General features: G+C 40.3%; 1 protein-coding gene across 1 annotated transcript in view; it reads left to right on the forward strand.

Annotated features, from left to right (window-relative positions):
• plxnb2b (plexin b2b) overlaps window positions 1-22,744 on the forward strand; it is a 39,267-nt gene extending 16,523 nt beyond the window's left edge. The window contains exons 15-35 of the mRNA XM_044035827.1: window positions 533-669; window positions 1,115-1,297; window positions 2,350-2,443; window positions 3,920-4,117; window positions 5,278-5,457; window positions 6,849-6,985; window positions 7,961-8,061; window positions 8,792-9,021; window positions 9,927-10,108; window positions 11,477-11,543; window positions 11,941-12,087; window positions 13,310-13,466; window positions 14,287-14,387; window positions 15,253-15,337; window positions 15,729-15,880; window positions 16,097-16,257; window positions 17,875-18,022; window positions 18,182-18,246; window positions 18,400-18,475; window positions 19,060-19,134; window positions 19,690-22,744. Coding sequence (XP_043891762.1) covers window positions 533-669; window positions 1,115-1,297; window positions 2,350-2,443; window positions 3,920-4,117; window positions 5,278-5,457; window positions 6,849-6,985; window positions 7,961-8,061; window positions 8,792-9,021; window positions 9,927-10,108; window positions 11,477-11,543; window positions 11,941-12,087; window positions 13,310-13,466; window positions 14,287-14,387; window positions 15,253-15,337; window positions 15,729-15,880; window positions 16,097-16,257; window positions 17,875-18,022; window positions 18,182-18,246; window positions 18,400-18,475; window positions 19,060-19,134; window positions 19,690-19,794 — 2,781 coding nt within the window. The 3' untranslated portion in view covers window positions 19,795-22,744. The remainder of the gene's footprint in view (window positions 1-532; window positions 670-1,114; window positions 1,298-2,349; window positions 2,444-3,919; window positions 4,118-5,277; window positions 5,458-6,848; window positions 6,986-7,960; window positions 8,062-8,791; window positions 9,022-9,926; window positions 10,109-11,476; window positions 11,544-11,940; window positions 12,088-13,309; window positions 13,467-14,286; window positions 14,388-15,252; window positions 15,338-15,728; window positions 15,881-16,096; window positions 16,258-17,874; window positions 18,023-18,181; window positions 18,247-18,399; window positions 18,476-19,059; window positions 19,135-19,689) is intronic.
• Window positions 22,745-23,178: the final 434 nt, after the last annotated feature.

Raw genomic sequence — 23,178 nt, forward strand, 5'->3', positions numbered from 1 at the left:
CAATAACAAAGATGACCAAAAGTTACACACTGCAGCTTCACTGCCTAAGCAACCACGTTGTGAGGAACTAGAATAGAAAGACCATAAAAAAAAAAGATGTGTGTACAGTGTACACACATGCACATACTAATACAAGCATCACATCTGCCTCAATTTGCTGAGCAAACATTCAGACGGAGTGCTCCCCTGTGGGGAATCTTTAGTGGAGGCACAGTGATGAAAAGCCTGTTAAATAGCGATGCTGCAACCTGTTAGCTGTGAGTATTAGAGAGAAGGGGAGAATGACTACACTGCATCTGGTTAGAGAGGTGTGCATACAAACTCTGCCCTTTCTTACAATTAATTAATATTGCAGCACGACTGCGTGTAGGTGCTCCTGCACATGCAGCTTGAATGACATGCTTTGTTGTGCTCTGATAAGGCGGTGTGTGCAGACATGCTAGAGGATGTTACAAATATTAGCTGAATCCTTGTGCCTCTTGGGTGTTGGGTGAATTTGTGTTGTACTTGGTGACACCCCTTCTCTCTTCAGGACCCAATTCCTGAGTCGGTGAAACCTGCAAGGGGTCCTAAAGCAGGAGGAACCCTCATTACAATATCTGGGCGATTTCTGGACACTGGCAGTAAGGAGGATGTCCAGGTTACCATTGGAGGGGTGAACTGTACTGTGTAAGCATTTCATTCCTCAGTAATTGCCACACAAAGACCACTTCAGTTTTAAATCCTTCTCTTAGGTTGAATATTGCTTGTTATTCACACATGGATTTCTCTGCAAATTCTACCATATGCACACTTATGACTAGTATATATATATATATATATATATATATTTGGTGTAGAAATGAAATTGACCTTAATATTGGAGCATAAGCTTGATTTTCTTTTTTACCTTTACCATTTGCCTCTGCCGTTGTGACCATGAGTGTTCTGTCAAAATCAGCCCACGGTGACATTTTAGGCACAGGTAACAGAAAATAACGAGCTAGAGAAGCAGCAAAGCCAGGATTTAACAAGCTGTCAGGCTGCTGCCATGTTGGCTTCCACTGCGTAGTGACCTTGTGTGGCCTCCACTCCTCCAGCCAGCCAGTGCTGAGTTATGTCCTTGTCTTGGCAGGGAGCGTTTCGGAGCAGAGATCACCTGCAGGACAGGAGAATATCGAGCAGATAAGGTGCCCTCTGACCCTCTCAACATCGCAGTGAAGTATGGGAAGAGCTTCACAGCTGCCATTCCGAATTCTTTCCAGTTCTTGGAAAATCCCAACATTCTGGACCATCAACCCAAAGGAAGCTTTGCTTGGTTAGTGTAATGTTGCAGCTTGTGTGTCTTTTACCTCCAAAGAGTTTATGATATTATCAGGTTTAATGCAGCTTGTCACTTTGTAATTGACAGGGTTTTTGTTGTGTGTTGTTGTGACATCACAAGTGTCACCAGTTCATGTTTTCCAATACTAAAGTTGATACCCGGACACCTTTTAAAAGCAATTGTTCGTATGTGTTTGTTAGTATCTTAATACTAACATTTAGTTAAGGCACTACTATGCAAAACTGCCACCTCACAGATGGGTGTTTTTATACTTTTATCAAAAACAGTTTTCTTGGAACATCAGATGGTTTAAACGGAATACAAAGTAAAGTAAACTACACTGATAAAGGGATTAAGTTGTGGAACATTTAAGTTTATACTTCTGCCTTTGTGACGAGAAGGAAATATAAATGTGTTGTGTAAAAAACAAAAAGGTGAATGTTGAACACGTTCCAAATAAACAATCTATACTAAACTTAAAGCTAAAAAAAAATGAACTAAAAACTACATTACAGTATACTGTATGCTGTAAATAAGCTGTAGAAAGCTAATTTTCCACCATTATTTATTCTGAAGTTTCTATTTCCCAAATATCTACAACATGTGATGGTATGATGCTGCAAAGGTTTCTAGTGCAGCATCATAGAAACCTTCTAGTGCCATGAACTATTTCATTTTTAAAAGTTTGATCCAAGAGTTACTAAGAATGACTGTGCATGCGAATAATATTTTTCATAATCACGTTTGGAAAAGAGGGTACAAATAATAGCCTTTTCATGTTGTAACCAATTGCTTGATGATGACGATAAAAATGGATGCATTAGATGGTCACCCAGCTTTTATGTGCAACTGAAAGCACGACTGCATATGTAGTGATTAGGCACACGTAGAGCGCTAGCAGGCTAAACCAATTTCTTTTCATCTCCAGTAAAAGTACCCCAGGTGCACTTTAAGAATTGTGATTGTCTTCCTGTAACACTCTCCATGATCCTACCTTTGTGTTGCCAGGTGCAGTCTGCTCATATATGTTTGTGTGTTTCTTGTAGTGGAGGGAGGAACATCGTGGTGACCGGCTCCGGTTTTGACCTGATCCAGACAGCTGTATTAATGGTCCAAGGAGGCAACACAACATCATTTGAGGTATCACTGTGTTCCTTATTCATTCTGTCTCTGGCCACCTCTAATGGCTATCTTTGATTTGCCCTCCACACATTTTGTCTTAACTGTCTCTTCCCTGTGATTCTTTTTCTCCAATAATTTCTGCTTTTCCCTCTGCTCGACCCATCACAGTGGCAGCGCTGTCCATCAATCTGCCACGGGTCATGAACCCAGTCCGTAGTGGCGATACATTGACTCTGTGACGCATTCTCAACACAGAACATCTCTCTCTCTCACATACACACACACACACATATGTGTGTACACACAATATTTACTTTCTCTTTGGTTCCACTAATAAGTGGGATTAAAAAAAAAAAAAAAGCACTTTTTTAACTTCCACTCTTACGCAATAAACACCCAAGACCTGTACAACTGCAGATAGCAGTACATCTGTTTTCCACCCCCCCTCCCCCAAATCTAGCTATGTTTCTCAGCCAGCTTTATCAAGTTCTTCCCTGGCAGTGATTCTGCCAGGGAACTTGAAGGAGTTGCACACACCAGCTTGCCCTCCAGTGTACCGTGCGGTGTTAAGCAGCAGTAATTTTTGTTCATTTCATTTAAAGACCTAGATTTAATACCAGCTTTAAGGTTGCTGAAGATTATGTGTCCATGCCGTCTTTTACCACTATTCCCAGCCAAGTCCATGGTCTTTGCCACCCAGCGGCCGGGGAGATTTGGAAGGAATTCTGGCAGCCACAAACTAACAGCAGATGTAATATGTTATCTCAAAGGCCTTGGCTGGTCAACATCATTAAGCTTCGCTTGGTTTAAGTCCATTCATTGAACAAGACCCAAATATTTTGAGTCATTATGGTTGTTGGCTTTTGGTTACAACATGTTGATGTGATTGTAGGTCAGAATAGATTGGTTTTTTTTTTTCATCGTTGAGAATAGTTTTTTTTCACAAAACAATTTTCACTTATTATGTGGCAGGTGTTGTTGTTGTGTTGCTAAGTAGACCAACTGGAAAAAACTGGCCTGTTTACAGGAGAACAGTTGACACATCAGTTCATATAGGCACAACATCACTGCTCTTACACTTGGAGGTTGACCTCATATGTTTTGAATTATTTATTCTAGGACACAGAACTACGGCTATATAAAGTATGTGACTGTGAAAGAACATGTGTGATACTGTTGTAACCTACTGTACTGTCTAAAACCAATGAAAATGCTTTTTGACCTATGCTGTTTAATGTTGATAGCAGAACACATTGACCAGACTGCCAATCATGCCTGTCTCCAAATAATTATTGAGTCGGCCTTACGTAGTTCATTTTACTATATTTAAAACACTTTTATATAATCATAGTTGAGTGAGTAAGGAGGAGCACTACTTTGCTTTCAGTATTTATGAATTCAGGTGAAGACGTGTGTGTATTTACAAATGTCATTCAGTATTGGCGGTGTCTTATTTTTAAATAATAGATATGTCTCTGATTCTAACACTTTCAGGATGCCCGTGAAAAGAACGACACAGTCATCTGGTTTCAGTCTCCGACAGTGAACCACTCTCTGAACCAGCACCTAAAAACCTACATTAAGCTGGACAACTGTGTGAAGGAACTGAAGCCCTTCGACTACCACCCTGACCCCTCCTTCAACAAGCTGACGAAGAAGGTCATCACCGAGGCCAGCATCATCATCGTCACTGTGAGTACGCACCGCACAGCAGTTGTGCGCATGACAGCGCTCCGTCTCTGAGAAAGTGGCCTCATTTGTGTGAAGTCATTTAGACAAACGGTGTTATTGTCTAACTCCAGGATAAACACGGAAAAGATGCTGAACTGCAGTTGCTCCGTCACATTTTTGATCCTGAGCAGATTGTATCGCGGACAAGTGTCGCTGCATGAACAAAATTATGAAAGATGCACATTGAGGCAAATATAAATAACATATTCCATTTGGTAAACATTAGTTTTAGCTCTTTTAAACATGTAAAGACCTATTTCTTAACGTTAGGGTTCAGGTTTTAATGTCATTAAAGAATGAGATCATGTTTCTGAAATGGGAAAATTGGGACTTTCTGTCACATTATTGGATAATTTTACCTCTTAAGGACTCAAAAGGATTTGCAGCAGCACACGTTGAAATTAAAATACTCCATACTTTATTATCACTTAATTGATCATGTTCAGGTTGAGCTTAAATTCTACACTAGCACTACATAAAACATAGCAATATAATTTTCTAGGAGCAGAAATAAGACGCTGAAGCTAAAGAATTTGAAGGATTAATTGATGATCAGTATGGCCCAGAGTCCCTCTTATTGTCCGCTTCTACTTTATGTCACCTTCAGGATATAAAGTGTTTTCTCCTGAGGATTCTATGTGTGAGCACATTTTGGATAAATTAGATGGAAAGGCATCCGCAAGAAAAAGCTCTGAAGCTTTTTCAATTACTCTTCTGCTGTAGCTATTTTCACCTTTCCTATATTCCAGGCTGCATTACGATAATTGAAAGTATGTCTGTAGATATAGAAGTGTGCTGTTGAATCTGAAAGTGTATTCTGCAGTGCCAGAGCTGTGGGATTCACTGGAGCTGTGCCTAAAGTGACTTGAAGAAGAAATTACTTACGCGCTCACAATGACTATAATCTTAATCTCTCTAATTACTTTTGGCACACATGGTGGAAGAGTGAAGCACTGTTATAAATTTCCCACCCATTACAAATGAATACACTTGCAATAATGTTTTTAATACACAACATACGATGTGTCTTATTAGTTTATTAATACGGCGATGCACTCCCCCTGCCTCTGTGTCGCACAATCACGACTCTTGGAAAATGACAGTCACTTTCCCACCTGCAGGGTCGGGGATTCTCCAAAGCCATGACGGCCAAAGAGGCTCAAGCGTTTGTGGGTGATGTTTCTTGTCTAGTCAACACACTTCAGGATGACAAGCTGTTCCTGGACCCACCGTCCATCAAGCCCCGCGCTCGTTCCAGACACCACCCCAGAGACACCAGGCCTGAGCTGCTGGATCTAACGGTCAGATCACAAGCAGACAGGACGACGGGGAAAAAAATGCATTCTTACATTCTTTATTAATACGCTGCACAAAATACTGCATTATAAGTAAATGTCATTGCAATTCAAATGTTTTGAGCGTTTGTTACTATGTGTAATTGTGATGGGCATTACATTTCACTTTGGTGATGCATATGCAGAACCATAAAATGTTGACTGAAATTATTTTCCATTGTGAGTTATGCAAATCCATCTTTTGTTATTTATTGTAATAAAATAAATATAGTGCCCAGTCATGACAAAAGTTAAGTCAGGGCATTGACAAAGGAGAGAACCCTTTCAACAAGTAGAAACTTAACTGATGTTGATCAGATATGAATGCATTCACTCAGAGAAATTAGCTCAGAGCATCATTGAAAATTGCATAACTGGGGGATTGTTCAAGCCTGAGCCTGCCCTAACCTTTTTATATATATATATATATATGTATGTATATGTATGTATGTATGTATATATATATATATGTATATGTATATATATATATGTATGTATATGTATATGTATATATATATATATATATATATATGTATGTATATATATATATATGTTTTAAAATTGGTCTTTTATGAGGAAGAATTTCTGCCTCTTGAAACTAAAATGGAACAAGGTTGCAGAGGAACACACACGGGAAAGGCTCTTACTCTACTCCGAAAAACTCTAATAACTGCTGCATTGTAGGAGTACAATCTTGAAGTGGGTTAATGGGGAACAAAAGTGTATACTGTCTTGGCTTAATCTACATCAACCCACCATATTTTACTGATAAACTGATCAAATTAACACTAGTTAGTACTCAGATTATGAGAAAACACTCTGAGCATGAACAGACTCATGCATGCATAAATCTTTATTACTCCAGGTGTGTCCTCTGTAATGCTTGAGATAATGCCCCCTTTTTTTTTTTTTTTCAATGGCTGCATAATTTTCCTCTGGCCCTACAGGCCCTTATAATTATATTTAATTATAGCCGAGCTGCGACTATGATGAATACTGTTAGCACTTCTCACTTAGTCTAAGTAAGCTATTGTTTTACGTCTATGGCTGCGCTCTGTATTAAAAAGTTACACCAGAGCACTATCAATTATACCTACATTTAAAAGAAGTGTGATTTTTTTAAAAGTGGCAGACTGAATACATTTATGCTGAACACTGCTGCAGCACTGTGAAAAGACTAAAATGTCCTGCAGGTGTTATGGCAAAACTGTGGACAATTATGTAGATTCTCCTCTGTCTCCCCCGTTTCCTCTCTAACTGTTGAACCTCTTCCTTTAACACCGACCTAAACAGATCACTGGTGAAAATGCAGTGAGCGCTTGCAGATAATAAAATTCCCTCTCTGTGTTTATCCACAGATCAAGTTTGGGAAGGGAGAGTGGGTGGTCGACTCGGTGCAATACGAGAGTAGGAGTGAGTCGTCACTTTACATCATCATCCCTGCTGTCATTGTGCCCATGCTGCTAATCATTGCTATCTCTGTCTACTGCTATAGGTAAGTTGAGCTCTTAACGTCACATGCACTGTGAGGAAAATAAAGTGTGCTCCTTTTTTGTCTTTTTTTTTTTTTTAAATTGCATTTTATAGCAGAGGAGCTGTAGAAAAGTGTTTCGACCTTAGACTGTGAAATATCTCACAGTAGTCGCTCTTTAGGACAAACACTCTTGCTGTTGGCTGCTGAACCGTCCATTTTAATCCCTTAAATTGCATTCAAGTGATTTAGACTCTTAGCCCCTGTATGTGTAACAAATAATAACAATATTTGCAAAATCAATCATCCTATTTGATGTGAGTTCATTTTTTCTAACAGTATGTTTGGGATAATTTGGGTCATAGAGAGCAGCTCCCTGTTTGAGCTATGAACTAATTTTAAGGGGTACTATGTTCTGCAACGTTTTATGTAATGTTACAAGTAGCTACGGGCGGGGGGGGGGCTTCATTGTATAACATCACTTGAAATCATTACGATGTTCTGTTCAGCGATGTCTTGTTGATTTGAATTGCTGGAGAATGGCTCACCTTGCATGATTAGTGTGCTTTGTCCAAGTGGTCTCTAAAGGGAAAAGTCAAATAATGAAGAAAGTAATTACAGTTCACACATGATCAATAAACATTATAATCTCTTGGGTCACTGTTGCATGTAAGTGTCGACTAGTATTAAGGGAACATTAATAGTATTTTAAAAAGAAAGCTGTTTTCAATTCCCTGTATTCAAAACATACAAATTCAAGCCTTTTTCAAACTCTACTCTTTCACTAATTCTCTTTGTCTTGCATTACACCGCCAATAACACATGTAAACATTTCATTAAATTTCAATCTAAATATTCATGGAATACCTGTGAAACTCAAGTTCTCAACTAAATGTGTCACTGATTTAAAGCATGTAGTGTTTGACTGAAAATGAAATATGTCCTCTTTTTACACAACTCTTTGCATTAATGACACGTGCGCTGTGTCTGTCTCGACAGGAGAAAGAGTCAGCAGGCAGAGAGAGAGTATGAGAAGGTGAAACACCAGCTCGAGAACCTGGAGGAGAGCGTGCGAGACCGCTGCAAGAAAGAATTCACAGGTGATGACAGCGAAATTGCATAAAACCTAAGTGACAGTATTATTAATGCTCATCAAAGGATCCATGTCTCTGAGCTACTATTATGTAATGAATTGCCTCGTGGCTCTGATTACATTTCTTTGATGCATTGTGCTGCTGCGAATTGAATAATGTCTCCACCTTAATATTATGTTATCATTATGTGGAGCAGTAATGGAAAACTATTTTGTCATTACTGAATTCATGTTACCGTCAAGGCCATGTTTAGAACAGCATGCTTTCAAGGCCATCCATAATCTTGCCCCTCCGTATCTGTCCAACCTGGTCCACATTGACAGCTCTCTCAGATCCTTCTCTTCTCTCCATCTCACTGTCCCCTCCATCTGCCTCGCCATCATGGGGAGCAGTGCATTCAGCTGCTCTGCTCCTCAGCTCTGGAACTCATCCGTAATTTAGACACTTTTCCACTTTCCAAATCCAGACTCAAAATCCACCCGTTTAAAAGTGGCAGACACACTTTCAACGATGTCTGCACACTCTCATTCCTCACTGTCTTTCACCCTGTCACCATGCTCACCATATTCCGTATGCTTTTATGATTTTTCAGTGTCCTTGAGTGCCGTGAAAGGTGCCTTCAAATAAAATGTATTATTATTATTATTATTATTATTATCATTATTATAATAATTTATTGGAAGAGCAGCACACAACAACAGGAACAAGGATTTATTTAGTTGTTTCCGTCTCTCAGACTTGATGATAGAGATGGAGGACCACACCAACGACCTGAGCGAGGGACGAATCCCCTTCCTGGACTACAAGACCTACACAGACCGCGTCTTCTTCCTACCGTCTAAGGATGGCGCCAACGATGTGATGATAACAGGGAAGCTGGACATCCCACAGTCTCGAAGGGCCACAGTGACCCAGTCACTCAACCAGTTTTCCAACCTCCTGAACTCCAAGACCTTCCTCATTAATGTAATTACACTTCTCACTGTAGAACTTCTGTGTCTTCTGTGAGACTGTCTTGAACAATTTAACTGGCAGTTTCAATGTGTACATGCTGGGCTGCAATCACAGGTGCCGCATCTGTAATAATCTCAGTCATTCAGCTCTCATATAGATTTAAAGGTAACTCAATATAAATGCTTTAATGGAGTTTTCCCAGTATGCCGTTCAATGCAACAATATGTCTACTTTAAGTGTTATTATGACAGTTTATGGCCTGGAGCCATAGGGCTGTAGCTGCACAGGTAGTCGTCCGTAAGGATAAATTCACGGGTGGTTTTTCCTGATAGGTAATACGAGGGAAAAGGAATTGCACCAGCCTTTCCTTTGTTACTTAGTTTAGCTTCTATTTGACATTCAAAAGTATGAATCTACTTCCCACGGCGGCAATGGCGCACACTTACCTACATGTGTGTAAGCTTTCAAAATTTGTCATGAGCATAGTTGCTGTGACTGTAAGGTCCTTTATACCTATTTTAAATTCAGGCAGTCTTCCCATGAATGGAGGACTGAGTAATGTTTTCGTTAGCGGTGAACAGCGTTGGAAGTGAGAAGCAGAAGACATAGCGGGGGACATGGGAGACGTGTGAAGATTCCTAATAATACAGTACTGCTGGCACAGAGACGGCCTCTGAGGTGTTAACTTCATGTGTGGGTGATTCCTCCGCTCCTAATTGGTATATTTCGTAAGTTAGAATGTTTTAAAAGGCAGAACTAAATGTACCTTGATAATTATTGTCGTCACTGGCAGTGGTCTCTTAATTATTGAAAAGCACATTATGTTGGATGAACTTCTGCACGTGTACGCATCATCGTGATGATTAATTTTGCTCGTCATTTCGCTTGTTGTACCCACTTTGTGTGTGTGTGTGTAGTTTATCCGCACCCTGGAGCGTAGTCATGACTTCAACGCCAGGGCAAAGGTGTACTTTGCGTCCCTGCTGACTGTGGCTCTGCATGGCAAACTGGAATATTACACTGACATTATGAGGACACTGATGCTGGAGCTGATGGAGGAATATGTCCACAGCAAGAACCCCAAACTCATGCTGCGCAGGTGAGTGAGGATTTACTACTGGTCCACTCGCAATGAAAATATCAGTTTATATCTGTTGCGAATAAGTCTGGTCCCAGGTGACATTAGTGTCTCTGAGTCCATGCGTCTCAGCAACTATTTGATGGATTGTCATGAGGATTCTTTACAGATGTTTTCCCTTTTCTCAGTTTACCCAATATTTTACTGCCAAATACCTGATTTTGGAGAGCTGGGAATTGATATCTCAGGATCTGGTGGACTGTTTCTTCCTGTTCTCCTTTAGTTTCCTTTTCTCCAAGTACCGTAGTTCACTGTGAAAAAAAAAAGAAGCTTAATCCATTCCAGTCTTCCTCTTTCTGTTTCTCCTTCTGTGATGTGTTTTCTTCCCCTCTTTGGAGTTAAACTATTCTGTCACTTTCCTATTTGTTTTCTTTTAATGTAACTTTTGGCCAATGGGTTGCAGGCTTTTCTTGAGGTCAATGATGCTTTTGATTTCCCTGAAAACAGAAAACAAATGATATTGGTTTTCCAAGAGTTGCCTCAGATGTATACATACAGTGTGGTTTAAATTAAATTAAATCAGAATTACTTTCATCAACATATAAAATATCATAAAAAATTTTTTTTAATAATATCAATTTTCTCCAAGAGAACAGATCAAAACATTTCAAAAACCAAAAAGTCTCAAATCATCCCTCGTCTGGCATTTAATCATAACTTGGTTCTGATACTACTCATAATTTCTTTTTCTACACACGAATAATGTTGTAAGCATTCAACTGCCCAATTTGTTTCAAACAGAGCCTCGAGCATGTTGTCGTGCTCTTCCTCCTTTACTCTTGTCTTCACTGTAATGATCACGACAAGGTCAAGTCATCCACTGACAGCTGTTTCACCTCCCACAGCAGGACCCACTTGTCTGACAGGACAGTGGCCCATCGCCGCTGGGAAGGGGGGGGGGCTATGTGATCTGCACTGTTTGCTGTGCCGAGGCACACTGTGACTTGCTGTTATGCAATGTACACATCTTAATTATCCCCCAATGGAGAGGCTTATTATGCTGATTAGGCCATTGTGCCAACAGAGCCACCCTTACACACAAGAAGTCTAATTAAGCAGGCGACAGCTAAAACTAACACCCCCCCCCACCAGTGGATATCTGACATTAGGGATGGCCGATCTGTCAAGTAGCTGGTGTCATGAGTTTTTCAATAAAAAGTCATTGATGAGCTGTGCAAGAAATGTCCCTAGTTTATGCTGTAGGGAACATGCGACTGTCACATTCTTAACCGGGTGAAATGAAAGCTTATAGATTGTGAATTTAAGTTGCATGATGTGAAAAACCTTATATGAGATATATATTTATATATATATATATATTTGTTCCAGGTCAGAGACGGTGGTGGAGAGGATGCTCTGTAACTGGATGTCTATCTGCCTTTACCAGTTTTTGAAGGTAACATGGAGTTATTGGTCATTTACAGTGTATCAAATGTAAAATATGATGAATGATGTGTTAACTGATTGAATATTTTGAAACAGTTTTGCTTTGGATGTATGATGTGTAATTTTCTTCTCAGCAAAAATGTATATCATGGTTCTCAGGCAGTTCAAACGCATATCATTTTTAAATGGGTCATGAAAGTTTTAATTAATACAGATAACATTTATTTTGACGTACTACAGCTCTAAACCCTGGGCTCAATTTAAGGATTTCTCCATTTCTTTCATGATCGTCAGTATTGATAACGTGCATTTATCCGTCCTCTAAAGTGCTAATCACAACAATTAGTTTGTTTACAACATCTGTGGCAACGTCTAAATGGCTTGGTGTGTGTGTGTGTGTGTAACAGGACTCTGCTGGCGAACCCTTGTATAAATTGTTCCGTGCCATTAAGCACCAGATCGAGAAAGGACCTGTGGACGCCAGAGTGAAGAAAGCCAAGTACACTCTCAATGACACAGGCCTGTTGGGCGACGACGTAGAGTACTCTGTCCTGGTGAGATGGACAACACGCACGCACGCATGCACACACATGCACACACGCACACAGAGACAGACAAACAAACGGCACGTGTAAAATCTCCCCAGTCAGAAAAAATTGCAATCACTGCTGCTTCAAGTGCTGTTGTCTGCTGTATGAGCAACACAAACACACATACAGTGCAGTTGCTATAGTAACCACAAAAAAAAACCCAGGCAACTGCCCGCCTTTGTGTGACATCCATTTTCAGTGTCAGTGTTCTCGGCTCGAAAAAATGACACAAGCAGCACATTCCAGTATCGCAGTGAGATGCATGACTTGGGCTGAAAGTACTACAAGTCGCTACAAGCGTAGCGCACAAGCCACCTTTACAACGCCTTTGACCTTTTAACCTGCTCCTGCTCTGTAACCACTTTGGCAGCTTTCAGGAGTCAGGAAACGCCTGCATGTCTCACATTGGCATTGTGTTTCAATAATGGGAGCTAATTTGAGCACAGCTGTTTTCAGTTAAAGTGAGCACAAATAAAAAGACCCAGGGGTATTGCCGAAGTCTCGGACAATTATCAAATTAGACTGAATTACATGTCTCCCGTTGAGATGGATCGCCTCCTGTGATTGAATAACGGAGGGAGAAAAAGTGTAATGAGCATGATTTCACAGGCAGTGTTTCTTGTTTGCCTTAATTCACATTGTGTTTTTCTCATTCCCTTGAAATGCAAAAGGGGCTCGCGAGGTTAATATTCAGAATGACTCGTCTGCGCCGTTGTTTGAGTCTGTAGAGTGGTCAGTGAAGTTATTTCTGACAGAGTGACAGAGTGGGAGGTGAGGCGGGTCAGAGTGTGCTCCCACTGAGTCTTGGTCATTAGCTGGTCAAGGTGACAGGAGTCCTCCCCTCCCTCAGCAGGAAACTCTCCCCCGAGTTGCCAACGTGCTGAGTGTGTGTGTGTGTGTGTGTGTGTGTGTGTGTGTGTGTGTGTGTGTGTGTGTGTGTGTGTGTGTGTGTGTGTGTGTGTGTGTGTGTGTGTGCGTGTGCTTTTAGAAACAAGGTTACCATGGAGACAACATCCCAGTAGAGCGGGATGTATGTATGTAAGTGTACATTAGTGGCTGGCTGAGTGCTCTGGCCATGTTTAAACCCCTGCATGTGTTGTTTGTGTGTAGGTATACAGTCCATGTGTGTATGTGGTCTTAATGTGTGTGTCTGTTTGTTTGTTTGTTTGTTTGTGTGTCTTCTCAGACGGTGCAAGTCCTGGTGCACGGCGAGGGTCCAGATGTCACGCCCGTCAAGGTGCTGAACTGTGACACCATCTCACAGGTGAAAGAGAAGATAATAGAGCAGGTGTACAGGAACCTGCCTTACTCCCAGCGGCCCAAGGTCGACAGCGTGACGCTGGGTGAGTAAACGTACAGTAGACCATCCTAAAAGAACTGGTAAAAATGTCTGGTATTGATGACTAATGTAGCAGTAATAGAGTAAATGGAAGCTTTCAATCTGAATGCATTATTATTATTGACATTATTAACATTTATTATTAGTATTATTCTTTTTTTTTTCTAATTTCTCACTCTTTGTCGGGTAAAAAGAAAAAGCGTTCCTTTTTCAGTGTCAGCAACATGAAGAAATGCTGTCATTCCAAAACAAAGTTTTACTCACTACAGTAGTCGGAAACCGTGGGGACTGACTTGAAAGGCAAAAGCTCTATAGACATTTTCCATCATCAAAGCAATTTTTATTCCCACACATGCTGTAGATCTCATTCCTTTATACATTTTAGATAAGCAGAGATCCGTTTTCTTTCATGGGGAATCACAAAGATAACCCTCTTGTATTCGGTGGAACTCAAAAATGAATAATATTGTAAGTCGCAGATGGTGTAGCGCTCAGGTCTGCGGTAGTGGCAGATGTTTCTAAATTGAAAGTGTTTGGCTGCAAATCACATCTTTGAATTAGATTTAAATTATTCAGAAACTACTGAAGTGTCAGTTCTCCTCCTACAAGTGTGCAGTTCTTTACCCAAAATTAGCTCAGAGAATACAGGACAGCCGGTGGATGGATTTAAGACCACACTGTTGTGGCATAACCTCGGGGTAAAAGTGACCCCTGATGAAATAAATGGGTCCTGAAAACAATTTTACAAAAAACACTGTAATTCATCTTGACTTGTCAACGAATTTCAAGCTACAACTTTTTTTTTTCTCCTGCCTTCACCACAGAGTGGCGTCCTGGGTCAACGGGGCAGATTTTGTCTGATCTGGACTTGACTTCCCAAAAAGAGGGCAGGTGGAGACACATCAACACTCTGGCACATTATAACGTGAGTACTGAGGACCTGTTAGTGTTTTGATGCCATATATATATCACAAAAGGAAGACTGAGAAAATCAGGGCATGCAACATGGACTAGGGCAAGTAAATAGCTGTATGTGTGGGCATGTGGATCTGTTTTTAGAGTTCAGTGAGTTGTCTCTCTGCTGCAGACCTTCAGATTTTAATATATCCGTGCGCACCATACAATGTTTTGTGTACGGGGTATGTTCGTCCAGTGTATGCTTACACCGTGCTGTCTATTTTGTACAAAAGAAAAACCTGTTTATGTCCACCCATCAAATATACCAGAAATCCCTGTTTAACCTTTGTCCATCACTGTTTCCCTCAGTAGCGCAGCAGCACGCCTAAAATTCAAATTTCTCACGACCAGGCTGTCAAAAGTACCCAGTCTTGGTTTGCTCTTGTCAGCTCTTGATGGCGACAGAACACGACTAAATCTTCTTGGCATGGTATTGATCTTTGGAAAATCAAGGTCACTCACAAATATCCTCTCCCTGTTCTGCTCTTAGCCTCTTAAGTCCCTCTCTTTCAAAAGTAATCTTTTTTTTTTCATCCCACCCGCTGATGTCTTCTTCTCGGAGCCTTGCTACCATAGATTCACCTGCTGTGTCAGAAGTCTTAATCACAGTATTTGTGAGGTCAATAATGGGCTGACGGCAAAGAAAGTGGCTGCTAAATACACCAATAAAGTCCCAGTGTTGTTGCCCATTCAGTCAAATTGATTATGAATTAGTTCTGAGACCCTGAAAAAGGCTTGTCGACCTCGGTCACAGTTTTCTTTATAATTCAGTGTATATGAAGTGTACAGTGTGGGTGATGTGTCCAACAGAGGACTGTTTCTGTGCATTCCAGGTGCGAGATAACGCTACATTAGTATTGTCCAGGGTGCTCCACACTCAGCAGAACTACGATCAGAATCAAGAAAACCACGAGGAGCGTAAGTGTCTTATAATACGTATACAATATAAAGACACACTTTATGTGATGAGTACTCGAGAATGTAAAGCGTGTGTCTGGAGCTTTTCTCCAGGGCTTTTTGTCCCCACTTTCATTTAACTTGCTAATGCACGTCGCTTGATGTAGCATACTTTGAGATTATGCTGAAATAATATCCGCTTTTTTTTTTCTTCAGCCCTTTTTATGTGCATTTTCAGAATACATGGTTGTTTAGAATTTCCACTTTCATATTCTCTCTGCATTCATATTCAGTTGACAAACATGCTCTTGTTTTTCATCATTTGAATATTTTCTGTAAGGGTGTGCATGAATAAATAAGGTGAGGATTTATTAGACTGAAAGTTTCAAAGTTTTTTTTTTTGCCCTGGTAGGAAATGCTCTGTTGGATGATGACAAGGTATTTCATTTGGTGAGGCCGCAAGACGAACTGGATGAGATCAAATCTAAACGAGGAAGCATCAAGGACAAGTCGATGACCAAAGCTATTACAGAGATCTATCTAACACGGCTTCTTTCTGTCAAGGTACAAAATAATAATCTACTGAGTCACACATTTGTTATGGTAATCATAGGGAAATTGCAGTTTTGCTTTTCCGGGATGTGCTTTCATTTGAAAAGAGCAGTTTAACTGATGGGACAGCAAATGTTAAGATACTGAGAGTTCTGAATGTCTTGATGCAAATCGCCACAGTATGTCTCAGAACTGTGCCTCACAGACAGTATCTGTGGCCTCTTTTAGGGGACATTGCAGCAGTTTGTGGATGACTTTTTCCGCAGTGTGCTGTGCTCGGGGGCAGTGGTGCCACCGGCTGTCAAGTATTTCTTTGACTTCCTGGATGAACAGGCACTGAAACACAACAATGTGGATGAGGAAACCATCCATATCTGGAAGACAAATAGGTAAAAGTACAGCACACTTGCTTACACTGGCACTGTCAGAGTTTCAATTGTACACGCTGTAGACCATTTACTCGAATCAGAACTAAAAACACCTGCACTGTAGAAAGATTTCCCCCTGTGAAAAACAAATGAGTATACTGTATATTCAAATGTGTTGTCAGTGCTAATGCGGTAGTGAATATATACCTTTTTATTGTCATAGCTGATCATGGTGGAGAGAGTTTTACCAATTTTATGTATAATTAGTTTTATTAGTCCTGCGGGGTTTGTCGTGATTTGTCTTTATGGGAGATTTTATTTATATCTATTTTCAGTTTGTTTTAGACTGATTGGGAGATTAAAAAAAGAAGAAAAAAAGAATTATTCAAAGTACGTTTTGTACATTTTTGCTCTAAAAGTTCAGGCAGTAGCCCAAGATTGAAAACTCAAAGTAAAAATAATTTGTATTTTAATAATCACTCTTATACACACACACACACACACACACTCTCTGAAATGCATAGACTGACCAGCTCACAAATCATTCTGCCTTCGATACAGTAACTTTCCAAGAAATAAAACTTACTTATCCAAGACAGAGCTGAATACAAATGCACCATTTCAGTTCACTTAGTTTGCATTTGCAATCCCCCTGCTCCCATGTGACATTTAAGTGCATAAATTAGTGTCACGTCGGCTGAGGCTCAAGAATACAAGACGATGTGTTGCATGTAGATGCCGGTGATTGACGTAAGGCGAGTAAGAGAGCACCCACACAATGACAGGAGATGAGCGATTTAATTACTTGCCGCACTCCACGCCACTTTCTGCATCCACCCATTTCTGTTTATCAAATCAAGTGAGGGCCATGTATTAAATATGAGTGTTTGTATAAGGCATAACAACAAACAAACATGGTAATTACATCCCAAGCTAATTTAATTCTGTGATTATAGAAACATTGCTATTTTTATGCCTCTATTGTATCCTCAGCCTTCCCTGGAGATATTACCAAACCAGTATGAAGTTTGCACATTGTGCATTTCATGTCTCCGTTAGTGGGGCATTCATACTGATTAGGGTGGAGAGTGTTTTTGGAAGCTGTTTCTTTTGAATTCACAAGCTGACACCAGGTTGGAATCGAGCATATGGAGCTTATGTTCTCCTGCTCAGAGGGGAAAATAAAGTAGCACACGTGCTTTTACAGTCCAGCAAACTTTTGTCAACGTGTTGCAGTTTAGTTTAACATTTCTGATTATAATGCATACAGCTTGACTTTTGCCCAGTGCTGCAGTTCCAAAGATGGTCAGAAATGAGTTCATTTTGATTGAACAGCACACATTCTTATAGTATTGTCTGAGATAGAAATATAAAGCGACAGTTGAGGGTATTGTTCTGAATAAAGTGTCACCTGCAAAAGGTTTTCTCCACCCCTGTTATTATCTTGTACTGCGCTCAATTGCACCTCAGGCAAATGCTCTCACACATGAAATGTCTTCCTGTCTCAAATTAATTTATAGTTATAATATGGTTGATGAGATCCTCCCCCTCCCCCCAATTTTGGAGCCATAATAATGGTAACAACAACAAGACAACAGACTGATTTATTATTATTTTTTGCTCTTTTTGGCCAAATAGCCTTCCTCTACGGTTCTGGGTGAACATCCTTAAGAATCCCCACTTCATCTTTGATGTCCACGTGTCTGAAGTAGTGGATGCCTCTCTCTCTGTCATCGCCCAGACCTTCATGGATGCCTGCACCAAGAGCGAGCACAAACTCAGCCGGGTGAGTGGATTCATGGAGGTGGAAGTGCACAATGGGGAATAAAAGGGCAAAAGGGAAGAGGGAAGACAAGATGGAGAAAATGAGAAGTAAAAAATGATATCAAGGGTTATTTAATCTAAAGTAAAAGCTTCTTCTCTTTTTTTTTTTATCGTGTTCTAGGACTCTCCAAGTAACAAACTACTCTATGCAAAGGAGATCTCCACCTATAAGAAGATGGTGGATGAGTAAGTCACTTTACAATTCTCTTTCAAGCTGTTGTTTTCATGTCTGTTGAGAATGCTCTCTGTAAAACATGTGTTAATAATAATTATATCATCTAATTGTACCGCCTTTCTCTCTCCCTCTCTCCCGCTCTCTCTCCCCCTCTCTCTCTGTAGTTACTATAAGGGCATTAGGCAGATGGTACCCGTCAGTGACCAAGACATGAACACTCATCTGGCAGAGGTGTCACGGGTGAGACACACAGTTCTGTGCTCTTTAGTTGATTCTCCTATTAGCGTTGCATCCTTAAGATTTTACTCTCGGTTGGTTTGGCTACAGTGCAGTTATTCAGATTTTCCAAAATTGTAATTGCTTTCTGCCAGCGTGCATGCACACAACAGTTTTGAGCTTGTTGATTGGGTTTTTCTTGCCCAAATGCACCTTGGGAATCTTTCCTTGCCAGTTTGGTTTGGCATAAAAATGGAATATAAGGCCTGTCGTGCCTTTGTGTGGAAATGTTAGTCATTTCCACAAGTCCAAGCTAATTCTGTGCCTGTGCACACCATGAACAGAATCGCACAACTGAGTCCAATACAGGGCCGAGGTCGTGCTATTAAGACCGAAATTGTACCATTGATAAGGGAGTATGTTTTGAAAGATAGAATGGCTATTAAATGTTTAATGTAATGATTCTAGCTTTATTATCTGATGGTTAACAATAATGGTCTCCCGACAGAGGTTTTTTTTTTCATATCCATATTGCCTTTACCGTCATATTAATGGAATTGCTTAAATGCTGTGTTTAACCTTGAACTGTCATTTTTTCTGTTTTGCAGTCTCACACAGACAAACTGAACACGCAAGTGGCTCTCCATCAGCTTTACCAGTATGCCAGCAAATATTATGATGGGGTAAGAGGCCCTTCTCTTCCTATCGCACCCAAAGGAGGCTATTCCACTGAATGCACTACTGCCCACTACATTATTGCTTTTCCCCTTTTTTTTCTCACTTCACTCTTGATATGCCAGAGGAGTGATTGTATAAAATTTTAATTGAAAGCGTTTCTGATGGGATGCGAATTGGAAAATTGCTCTGGGAATTGATTTTTAAGTGTCCATTGTGCATTGCCACTTGAGGTCACAAAAAGGGGATAAACAAAACCTAATGAACAAGTTGGATAAACAAATGGGGCTGTCAGTCTCCCTTGAGTGGGGCTCACGAACAATAACAGCTTGTATGACGTGAGTGTTGATGCCAAATAACAGCAGTCTCCTCCCAATCTCCACCCCTTTTCTTTCCCTTTTGTCCTGCACTATTTCTCCATCCATCCTCCCTCTTCTTGTCTCTGCTTCTCAACATTTTTCCTCTCCTCCAACTCCTCCTCATTCTTCTCTATGCTTATTGCTCTCTGTCATCTCTTTAATTTCCCCCCAATTTCTGCCCTTCTTACCTTCCTCCCTACACAGATCATCGCATCTCTAGAGGAGGATCCAGCTGCCCAGAGTAAACAGCTGACCCTGCGGCTCCAGCAGATAGCAGCCGCCCTGGAAAACAAAGTGACTGACCTCTAACCCCCCCCCCCAGTGAAGGGATGGAGGGAGGGGGGGTATAGTACGATACTGCCAGTGACTACAGGGGCTTATTTCTTTTTTTTTCAGCGTGTATAACATGGAAATAAGTAAAAGTGAGAAGGGACTCGTATACTGTAGGTATATGTCGTCCATCATGGCCCTGGGACATTTTTCTGTACAGCAGACTAACAGGGACTAATGGTATGCAGATAAAGCGCAAAAAGGGGAAGAAAATGATGGGTTACACTTTCATAGGTACGCCTTAAAGCTAACTTGCCAAACCTTAAAGGTCTGTGTGCGTGCACCCTCAAGCTTCACTGAATATTGCTCCTACATCGCAGTGTGGGAGACTTCTCACTGAGAATTAAGCCCTTCTGTGGAAAACTGGCATAGGAGATAATCAGATGTTCAATTTCTTTATGTGTAGAAAAGGTTTTAAGAATTGTATTATATATTTTTTTTATCGTGCAGTCTTTATGCGGAAAGCTTTATAAGGAAAAAAATTATCTTTTTAAATGGATCACCTTGTGGTACGGATAGTGTTTTTATTAGCCTGTGTGTGCGTAGATGTCTGTGTGAAGTACATGTGAACAAGAGCGTGTATCGCGTAACTTGAGTGTGTGAGTGTGGAAATGTTTGTGCACACACAGGATGCCTACTAACAGGCGCGAGTGTGAAGAGACGCCTGCTTTCTGTCATTTAATGCCCCAAACCTGGTGACACACTGGAGCCAGTGCTCTAATCTAGCTTTTTGACTGAGACCAAAGGGTCCTCATAAGGACACTGTACATTGCTAGATTACACAGTGTCCTTATAAGGACACTGGCATTAATATGAGCCTGTATATTGCTAGAACACACACTCTATACACAATCTAGCAACATGCTGGCTCATATGAATGCCAGGTCATTAGTAGCTTCAGAAATAGTCGAGTTAAATTCTTCACTTTTAGCCGGATTTCCTTTTGTGCTAATGGAAATCAATGATAGCACACTCTGTCTCCCTTTATTGTACAGTGCCATGATACATTCCACTTCAACTAAAGCACACAGGGGAAGTTTTTTAAGACATTTCATTTACTTACCGATTTTTTTCTTACGGTTTCTTTTCTTTTTTTTAAATATCGGCAAGAAGCAACTTTACTCTGCCGTGGAGCCATGTCATCTCATATTAGCCCTGCAATAACAATACCTTGAGCCACATTTAACTATTGCATTAGCGTTCTAAATTCATGCACATACAGTAGTAATTCAGCAATATGTTCGATGATTTTCTTAATGGCTTAATGCATTTTTTAGTGTTAATGCTTTTAGTGCCATTTTTTTAGTATTATCCTTTTAATGTTCCAAATAATCGTCAAGCATTCTGCCTCTAAAGCTATGAAAGAGCCTATTGCATATGATTTTAATAATCTATTAGAGATGCAGTTGGTACTTAAGTGGAACATTTTGAAAAAGTTACAGTGGTTTTAGCCTTCGTATGGTGTGTAGGGAGGGTGTCAGGTTCAATCATGTACATAATTGTTATTATAATTGGAATATTGATATGTCAGTGTCAAAGCTGGGGTGTTGACAGGATGGCAATGAGAGTTTGATATTTCTTGGGCCATTTAACACAACCATGTTTTATCTCGAAATTGTAGGTTTTCCTGATGACAGATGATTTAATTGTACTCTCTCTATCTGATCTTGGATGTGTGCAGTTGACGGAGCATAACGAGCTCCCAAGACCACAGAATGTTAACGATTCCTGCCTTGGATAGAGAGGGGTTTTCACAGACCTAGAGCCTGCCTGCCTGCCTGCAATCTCAGCATGGCACCATGGTATCCTGACCAGCGGCACTTGGCTCTGCCCACTCGGTGCAGTGCAGAGTGGCACTCTGTATAATGGAATCAGCAGGGGAGGCTTTTGATCTTAATTGCATGCTGACTGCAGTCTCCATACTTGTCTCCACTGTTGTTTACTGCTGACTCTTCTCTCACTGACAAAGTTGATGCAAGGCTTCTTTCAGAGCATTTCTTTAACCAAAAATGTGCCTTATTGAATAGGATGATACATGTACGTGTATTGTTTCTAAATTAACCTAGGTGATTATGATGATGATAGTGCTATAGACACAGCAATGTATTTGGACTTGTGATATTATGTGTGCTGTCTAAAATGCTAGATGCCCTGCTGCAGCCATTTGTGTGCCAATAGGCTGAAGACATTTCAGTAAGATTTCTTTTACGATTGCAGTTTTGATGTGTGCATTTTATTTGGGTGTCTGTGGTGTGTGCTTAGTAGGACTTTGATGGCAAAGGCAAAAAGCCAAAATGAATACATGTGTAATAGTGGCCAATGTGATTTGGATTTCCCTTGAAAATGTCTGGCATTTCCAAATTAGTCTGGAGTCAAAAGATGTAGATTGAATATAGCGCAAAAATTGTTCCAGTTGTGTTCATTGTTTTGCCCAGTGTTTCTAAGCTATTCCACAGTGTGAACGAAAAATGACTATCTATACTCGACAAATGACCTTTCTTACTGCTGTGCAGTTATTATTTTTATTTCTTGTTTGCTATACCATATAAATCTTTGTAAAACATGTTGAAATACTGTATTCTAACTGTATAATCCTATGCATTGAGTCCTGGAACAAAAAAAGAAAAGTGAAAAAAAAAACAACAAAAAAAAACAGTTTGTGCAGTTGTCCAGACCTTTTTTTCCATTTTGAAACTTGTGAATGTGCTGTAACGATTAAAGAAACTGGGACATTCCATTTTCAGTACAAAACATAGGAAGCCAACGCTCTCCTCCCCATTTAAGGCAGCTCAGAAGATGCTTGACGGTGTGTACTGGAGGAACATCATTTCACAAAGGTTGTGTGTGTGTGTGTGTGTGGCCGGAGAAGTTACACATAGGTTTCATCAGACACTCCGCCATGAATAAACTCAGAGACATATGCCCTTCATATCTGCTGTGTTTTTTTCACTTTTAAAATATTGATTTGCCTCAACTGATCCCTCAGTTCCCATGCATATTTCATGAGTTAATATCACCTTGGGTGATTGAGAGTAACACTTTCCACAAGTAGCCAATTTCTTGTTGAGTGAACTGAATGTTTGCTGCAAGACTTTGGTATTTATACAGCTCATTACAAGACCTCAGATTTATTTTAGAGCAAACACACACACACACATACACAGGTGGATTTATGAAAATGATCTCCTATTCAAACCAAGAAGACACTGAGAGCTTAGTGCTTGAACTTCAGGTTTTCAGAGATATACTTTCCCATTATAACCCTAAATTACTTTCCTGATACCATCAGTCTTAGGCAGCACATCCTACGATGGCTGATGGTTTTTCTCCAAATACCACATCATAGTCCTGTCACAAGATTCA

Source organism: Solea senegalensis, linkage group LG10 (genome assembly GCF_019176455.1).
Source record: "Solea senegalensis isolate Sse05_10M linkage group LG10, IFAPA_SoseM_1, whole genome shotgun sequence".
NCBI lineage: Eukaryota > Metazoa > Chordata > Actinopteri > Pleuronectiformes > Soleidae > Solea > Solea senegalensis.